Here is an 8,998-nt window from a genome sequence, read left to right on the forward strand (position 1 = left end):
CCAATCCTGACTCAAGTCTGTCACCATTCCATTATCACCCTTTCTTGACCTAGGGGTTAAAAAGGTGTAGGTATAGGGGCTGTTTTGTGTATTTCTCTTTCTTTTCTTTCTTCATAATTTTTTCACAAACAACGGAGGAACGACTCCACAAAGACTTGGACAAAGGGGAGTTCTACCACTGCTCCATGTTCGGCCAGTCCACTTACCATGTCGGCTCTTATTCCCTGCTCCTGCTAATATTGCTTTTGTATGAGTAGAAATATGTAAGCTCCAGTGATAAGAAACGCCAGGGAGAGCTGGACAGTACAAGGTCTTCAGAGAAGAAGCCCCCCTCAAACAAATGTTTCAGCCCTCAATTCCTTACACTCTATGGGGGCTGTGCCGCACCCAGGTCACGACTCCTGGATGCCCTTGTAGTGCTGCCTTTTTTTTCTTCTTTTTTTTTTCTTCCTGGTCCTCAGCAGGTGTGAACCCGTGCCTTCAGGGTGGTCGCTACTTCAGGACTAAGTCACCTTTTCTGGCAGACGTTTTAACCACTGAGCTATTGTACACCTAGTTTCAGTAGGGAAATTTACTTTCATTCCTCCTCAACCAGATCCAACTGGAACTCTTTTCTGTTGCTTCTGCCATTGCCTTGAGAGCCCATGTTCTCTCTCTGCCAGAAATCGACAGCTGTTTCATGAGACTGCAGGCATATGCGCTCACAAACCCTCTTGCACCAATCTCTATGGCGATGACTTGGAAGCCGGATTCTATTTGTCCAGTGCACATACCATATTGGGTCTTATTCCCAGCCATTCTGCTCCTGCTAATATTGCTTTTGTATGTGTAGAAATATGTAAGTTCCAGAATTAATAAAGGCATTCGGCACTTAACACTGGAGTTAAAGACACTGGCTGGCTGACCTGAAATGAAGCTTGGGTCATCTTGGGATTGAATTGGTCATAAAATAGACCAATAGGCCCAAGAGCAAAGGTACTGGCTCAGGCTGTAGCTTGCACCAGTTTGACAAGGTTAGTGAACTAGTCAAACAGGGAGTTTGCAAAGGAAATTCCGTTTCTCATTTGTCAAATAAATTACAAGTGCTGACCGTTTTGACATTGATATAACTGACCCATCATGAAATGCTCGAGTGGCCCAGAAAATATCCCTTCATCCACACACATCACATTTTGCATGTCCTAGCATGTCAAAAAGATCGGTTTTTGCACTGCAGCAATGCAGTCAGTAGCCATCCCTGGACCCTAGCTTTCCATAGAGGCAATACCCATTGTATTTCTTAGGTGGAAAAAATAATCTACCACTATACATTCAAACAGAAGAGGGATCTTCAAATTAGCAAGTGGCCAAGGATATTGTTTTGCAGGATGCTTTTTTTTTATGAACATTCTGACGTTTCGTACACTGCCCATGAAGAACTTAAAAGTCCTGAAATATCAAGCTTGTAAGCCTTACAACAAAAAATGTTATAAGCTTTAAATGTCCAGGTCTTGATTTCTTAATCAAAATGGACAGCAACTTCCTTGCCAAATATAATCAATATCCTTACCAAGTAAATGGTTTTCTCTGGGTATCTTGGGGGGAAAAAAGGCTGTTCACTTTAAAACTGAACACTACCCTTTTCCTCTGCATATGTGTGTGCGCGTGTTCAAACAATGGTGACTGGTCAGCACCTGCAATATTTCACAGAAGTATAGTCACAGATGAAGAAACCATAAAAGACAAGTGAAAATAAGTATTTTCCTTTATTTATCACCATTTTCTTCCTCACTCTGTCTTCCAAACGTAAAACAGAGATCTTAAAAACAGGAATGGACAAGTTTTTGCATACAGTATAAGGGATTCATGCCGTGTTCATTCTTAATCCTTCCCTTTCACTTAAGTCAGTGTACAAAGCTGTGCAAAACTTGTTCCTTGCCCATTTATCCATGACTCCAATGCACCAGTCAGCAAAAGACAGAAATATTTCCGTACAGTCCAGTGTATCAGAACTAATAGATATGCTGGCTTGCTTGTTTAGCTGGCTGGACACCACTCAACTGACAATGGCCTTTCATTAAGTACTGTTTTAGGTTAAAACTTAAAGCGCAACAGAGGCAACACATATTTTACACACACAGCCAAAAATATTTTACATCATCTTTATATATATGTATATTTTTTTTCAATCTTTTTATATCCTCTTTTTGTTTTATCTCCACTTTTGCCTTAATGCTGGGTTTTGTTAGCCACCATCTAATGCAAAACTATGGGTCAATTAGTCACCATGAAGCATTTTATGTGTAAGAACACCAACCAGGGTTAAAAGAAGCTGAACTACAGCAGGCTATTTGAAAAACATCAAACACAATAACCGGTAAAATAACCGGGTGACATTTCATCAGAACACACTCAACACAATCTTTTGATACCATGTGTAGTCGACTAACCAGAGGTCATTTTGCACAAACCCAGTCACACTTTCGGTCAGGTTCAGATGCCATCCCATTCAAGATCAGAATGCTTCCTCACATTCCATTTCAGACTGTCAAAACATATTTCAGATCAATCCATGCACATTCCCAACAGACAGATCATTGTCATGGCACACCTTGCATTCCACTAAGGATTTTATTTTTGCACCCAAACCTTGCATCTCATTCTTCCACCACAGTACCTTACAGACCATGCCTTACAGATCATCCTAACACCAGACCCACTTACATCTCTGACTCACATCACACCACCTGTTATACCATTTGTCACAAGACATCCCACTGTGGATTTCTATTGTTTGCTTTTTTTCAGTCTTACACATCTTAAATCTGGTCACCACACCATATGGCCTCATAGAGATTGTGCTCGCTTCAAATGAAACTTTTCTTCTCTCATGTGCAAGCAACAGGAAGCAATTTCTTTGCTTCAACTCAGGATCTGGACGTCAAAAAGGAAATTCTCCGGCATCACAGAGAGCATCACAGACTCCCTTTCAGCCCCCCAACACACACCTGACACGGCAGGCCCCTGGACACACTGTACACAAGTCAAGCCTGAACAATTATCGCACAGCTCTGCTGGGAAAAAAAGTTTTATTTTTTCAACAACACTATTTCTAATGGGAGTTTTCCAACATGCTGTAGTTCTAATGGGAGTCTTTTTCCAACACTGTCTGCAGCTGACCTGGTGCCTGCCATCACGCACTGAATATACCCAGTCAACTCTACACACAGATGATCACAAACCTGATCAACAGTACAGACACTAAATCAATACTGTGCATGCTTCATGGAATATATATATCCGATATACAAACAGCACATGCCTGCACAGACTTTGGCCACGGTCATGTTCAGAGCAAACAACACTGACATCAACACCTGGATCATCATAACCTGGCCATGTTCAGAGCAAACAACATCAACACCTGGATCATCATAACCTGAGGCAGAACTCGATCATCCCTCGTCCCACACCGTAACACTGGGTCAACGCATGAGCCCTCATCAGACAATCCACACTGCCTGTTGGTCAGATTTCAACATACCCAGTGGTGTGATCACTTGTGCTTCCTGCTGGTTGTGTTTAGAAAATACAGAGTCTGTTCGAGTTGAAATCTACTACTTTGTTGTCTGTTAGAGACTTCCTCACCTTGAGACTTCATCGCCTATCTACTTGTTTGTCACATTTGGATACATTAAATAATGACTGTTAGTATTCACCACCTATTGGTTGGCTTCATTTCAGATCAAGGACATAAATATATATGTATTTCATATCTGTTAAGACTTTACCACTATCAGCTGGTTGCATCTGGATATACCTTGTGTCTGTTAGTAATGAGTATTAGAGTTCATCACCAATGACTGGTTGCATCTGTATATATTTAATGTCTGTTACAGTTCAGCACTAACAACTGGTTTGCACCAGAATATTAGAGTTCACTAACAAAGGCTGGATATTCAGAGTAAGTTCACCACAACTGGCTGGTTGCATGTGGATGTAATTAGTGTGTTAAGAGTTCACCACAAATGGCTGGTTGCATCTGGATGTAATTAGTGTGTTAAGAGTTCACCACCACTGACTGACTGGTTGGAGTCTCCAGCTTTCAACAAACCCCTGTCACTGAAACTGACCCATTACCTGGACAACCACCACTGAAATCCACAACAGAACACACTACACAAATGAACAGGATAATGTTCTTGCAGGAAAAAAAAAATTCTATATACATGCCTCAATCGTTTTTCAAGACTAGAGAAATCAATAACTGTTTTGGCATCTGTCAGAATCAGAATGAAAGAGCAAACCACCTTTTCAAAATAAGTCTCTCTTTCTCCTAATTGATATTTTTTGGTAGGGAAAACTTTAAAAGCAGGAAATATTTTCTTTCTCCTCCACAAACCCTTCAATTTTTACCATCTGAAAACAGTCTGATTCATCACTTCACACCAGACCAACAGAAGCTAAGCACAGGAGCAGCCAGCCAAAAGCTGGAACGTGAACACTGATTGCATAGTGAGCTCTGCTCTGTTGCAGGCAGTCAGCCTTGTCCACTGAAACGCAGACATCGGCTTGCTAATGGCTGCCCACAACGACAAAGTCAAACTCTCAAACACAGACACTGCACACAACATAACACAATTACTGACAGACTTGGCGTCATCAGCCATTGGAAACCAGACATCATGTGCCATCTGCATGAAAAAAACAAATAGCATAAAAATTTTAAAAAAAGAAAGCTGAAGCCATCCTTTTTACACTCAATATCCCCATCAGACGCTGAAATATGTGGAAAGACTCTGCCCCGTCCACATCACAATACCAAAACATATTGCTGTCCACATGATCACAAACGGTATCAAAGTAGCAATGAAGCGATGATGCTAACATGGGATGAGAAAATGTGTTTGCAGGATGCTACTGACAGGATAAGGAACAAAGCAGATCATGGACAATGGAACAAGAACATGTGTTGAAGTAATGGCAGCATTCAGCATAAAGCTTGTCACCGACATGAAAAAGGAATAATGCTGTGTCATACTCTCAAACAACAAAGCTAACTGGATGTCTGCTGATCATAAGTGACTTCGCCCCCTATCACTAAGGGAAGGAGAGTGAATTCGCCCCCTATCACTAAGGGAAGGAGAGTGACTTCGCCCCTATCACTAAGGGAAGGAGAGTGACTTCGCCCCCTATCACTAAGGGAAGGAGAGTGACTTCGCCCCTATCACTAAGGGAAGGAGAGTGACTTCGCCCCTATCACTAAGGGAAGGAGAGTGACTTCGCCCCCTATCACTAAGGGAAGGAGAGTGACTTCGCCCCCTATCACTAAGGGAAGGAGAAACCAAGCCGTAGACACCTGTGTACAAGGAAGAAAGTGGACTGGACTACTGTTCATTGGTAAAGCAACAAACTAAAACGGATGTATTCCTGGTTTGCTGTCTGAATTCATGTGAACAACTGTGTGTGGAACACACACACACACAAAACAACAAAAAGCAGACAACTGGGCATTACTCAGTGTACACAACAAAGCTGATCGTTGGGATGTGGAATGAAGCAGACACTGGACAGTTCTTTGTGGGTCACTGAATAAAGCCGATAGATATCCACACACTGAAGGAGATTGGGGTGGGGGGTAGGGCAGCACAGACTGAACTATATTTGGGACAAGGAACAAATCTCGCAGGGAACTTGGCAGCTTTACATTCCAAGCCAGCTGCCACACATTTGGCATCATTGATCACTGTACTACACCATGCAATGTACAGCTGCAGCTGTTCTTGCACAAAGACAATCTTGCATAATAATAAACACTGATTATTTCACCCTTGATCTCAGACTTACCAAAACAAAATCCTTAACAAAGCAATGAAGATGCAGAAAGTACCTGTCAGTTCTCTGTATGATACAATCTACTGCCATGATCTTTTCTCAGTAAACACAAAGGCTTGTGGAAATGTAGTTAAAAAAAAAAAAAATTAAAAAGGAGACATATTTATGGTTATGGATTACTATACCTTTCCCCTTTCTGAACACATGACAATACATTCTTGTTCATTCTTTGTCCTCCTGATGCAAGGGTGTCTGTGAAAACGGACACTGCTGAATGGTGGACAGAACATAAACACATCTGACTGTTGTCAAGACTGTGCCACACAGTGACACAGACACACAAACCCTATCATCTTCATGGCACATCCAAGCAATAAAGGTTACCACAATGAAGTATACAACTCTTGTCCTCTGGTTTCTTCCTTTGTTTCCTTCACAATGAAATATACAACTCTTGTCCCCTGGTTTATTCCTTTGTTTCCTTCACAATGAAATATACAACTCTTGTCCCCTGGTTTATTCCTTTGTCTTCTCTGGGAAACAACACACCGGCAAAATAAATTAAGCAATAAACATCTTTGTGTCACACATTTTTCCCGGTCCAAAATACATGTCCATGACATGTGAAGGACTTAAAAAAATCTGTATAGAACAATCAAACACAAAACTGCAAAACAATCATTTCAAATCCTGCAGTCATTCTGATACAAATACAATGCTATATGTCTTAATGATTAATAATCTTGACTGATGCACTGAAGTCTCTTTATTCTTGGCAACACAGTTATCATCAGACTCTGAGAGAGAAAAATTCTTAAATAAAACCTTCTGCTGAAGCTGGTAAAATACAAGATATATATGTTTGGCGTAAGCAGAGATTTTTTGGTTAACACGAAATATCAATTCACACATCAAATTCTTTACACACAGATTATTTCTTGTTGACTATACCAAGCTATCAATAAACATTCTGCAATATGTAGACTCTAGTTGTTTTTTTTGTTTGCCTGTGAATATGTGTGAACTGGTTAAGCCAAACATGTACACATGAAAGCATATATGTATATGTCCATACTGATTACCATCTAAAATCACTTTAGTGAACAGACGTTTAATTAATGACCAACCAACCATACTGGTTCCTTATTTGTATGCATGCATGTGTTAGTGTGTGCGTACATGTGCAGTGTTTGAGCATTCACACAGATGGCACATAACTCCATGTGACCTTGCACTGCCGAGGAGGGGGGCCAGCAATCCTATTTACAGCACTGACCTGTCTTCTATGGGCCCCTTCAATAATAATTAAAAAAAATTAAGTTTGTACATTTCTTGAAGCCCAGGCATGTGCACATTTTCACGACTGATGCCGCACACTCAATGTGTACACAAACATATACACAGTCATGCCATATGTGTGCACACACACACATCACACACATACACAAGTCACACACATGCACGCACGCACACACACACAGACACACACACACACACAGGGAGAGAAGAGGATAGAAAGCCAATGTATACAAGGGCACAGCAGACACACACTTTGCCATCAATCACCTCTCCACATCCCCACCTGATCCAACACCCCCAATTCATCTCCTGCATGAATGCATCACTAAAACCATATCAGGCTCCACTTTTTCTCCCATCTTCTTTCTTTGTCTTAAAACTCATGCACTCTTTATCCGCATATCTTCAGTTCCCATACACACCCAACCAAGCGCACCCCCCCACACACACATACACATTATAAGTGCACTAGCACTGCAGTGGCACATAAGCACTCCTACAACAAGAGAAAAAGCACGGTGGCAGAGGAACCGCAGGACAACCACCACACCTTGCAGACAAATCACAGTCCAGGGCGGAACAGATGGCGGAAGACCTCTGAACCTGGGTCACTGCCAGGAGGGGTGGAGGTCACTCCTGGCCGAAACCTTCCGTCTCCTCAATGGCCATGTTCAGCTTCTCCACCAGCTGGTCATAGGAGCGGTATGGCGGCAGGTCAAGGCGGTTGAAGCAGGTGTGGCTTCGCGGAAGCCACGTTTCCTTGCCCACCTTCTCAATGCAGAACCGCTGTGGTCCATTGCTCCCTGTTTCGAGACAGAGCCACCCAGCATGTAGTCGTCGCTGCTGTGTCACACCAACCCTCGTCAAGTTACCACCAACACACACAGTTATACAAAACAAGGCATTAGATTTTAATCAACAAGACTAGAATCAAAACAGCCTGTCCAGAATGGTGTCTCAGTCAAGTTCTCTTCATTTGCTGTCAAAGTTAGCATTGACAGCTGCAATTCACTGCTGCTGAAATCATGGAAAAGGTGCTAACTGAGGGTTGTATCAATGCTGAGGTGGATGACGATAAATACAGCATTTCCAATGACAAAAGTGATTGGTTGGGCCATTCAGGTAACTAACTTGACAAGTGAGGGGGTAGTGGTGGGGATATATACCTCATCAAGTGATCAAGAAACAGGCTGTGAGCGGAAAGTGTGAGGATTATTTTCTAGGATTCACAATGCCATACTCCTGACGGCCTTGTGTATTCCAACAAATCTGCACATGAACATTTTCATTTGTTCCTGCTTGCCAAGGGCAAAATCAAAGAGTTGGTATACAGCAATGGTGAATGTGAATTTGTTTTTCTTCCTTGTCGATTAAGCTGTAACCCTGAGGTAAGAGGATCAATATCTTTATATGTACTAACCCAGCATATCAATAATGAGTGAAGAAAGTTTCTTTTCTGACTTCTTATTTTGAGTTTTTGTGATTTTTCTTACCCTCCAAATGGACTGTCTGTGCCGGACAGGGAGAAAACTGGCCATCCTGTGCAACTTCAATCCCCAATACACAAGCAGACAAACAAAGATGCATATTAAAGACCCCATAACTCATGCCAGTGTTCTCTAAGTTTTAGAAACACACACATGCCTAGCATGCATACCCAAGACATGGTGCCTGGCTGCTTAAACTGGGGGAGGGGAGTAAAAATCTAAGCCCACTCACGAGTACAAAAGAACATGAGAGTTGCAGCCCACAAACACAGAAGAAGAGACACTGACATGGACACACCAGCTGATATCAAACCACAGCAAACTCAGACTACAGGGGCAACAGAACAAGTGTACAAGGTTAACATGAACACAACATTGAAATATCTTCAGAGGAGAAG

The 8,998-nt window shown here is 42.0% G+C and overlaps 1 protein-coding gene across 1 annotated transcript in view; it reads right to left on the reverse strand.

The window, feature by feature from the left end:
- Positions 1 to 1,732: 1,732 nt before the first annotated feature.
- Positions 1,733 to 8,998, reverse strand: part of LOC143285491 (NEDD4-like E3 ubiquitin-protein ligase WWP2) — a 34,225-nt gene continuing 26,959 nt past the window's right edge. Inside the window, exon 20 of the mRNA XM_076592815.1 lies at positions 1,733 to 7,916. Coding sequence (XP_076448930.1) covers positions 7,744 to 7,916 — 173 coding nt within the window. The 3' untranslated portion in view covers positions 1,733 to 7,743. The remainder of the gene's footprint in view (positions 7,917 to 8,998) is intronic.

Source organism: Babylonia areolata, chromosome 9, assembly GCF_041734735.1.
Source record: "Babylonia areolata isolate BAREFJ2019XMU chromosome 9, ASM4173473v1, whole genome shotgun sequence".
Lineage (NCBI taxonomy): Eukaryota > Metazoa > Mollusca > Gastropoda > Neogastropoda > Buccinidae > Babylonia > Babylonia areolata.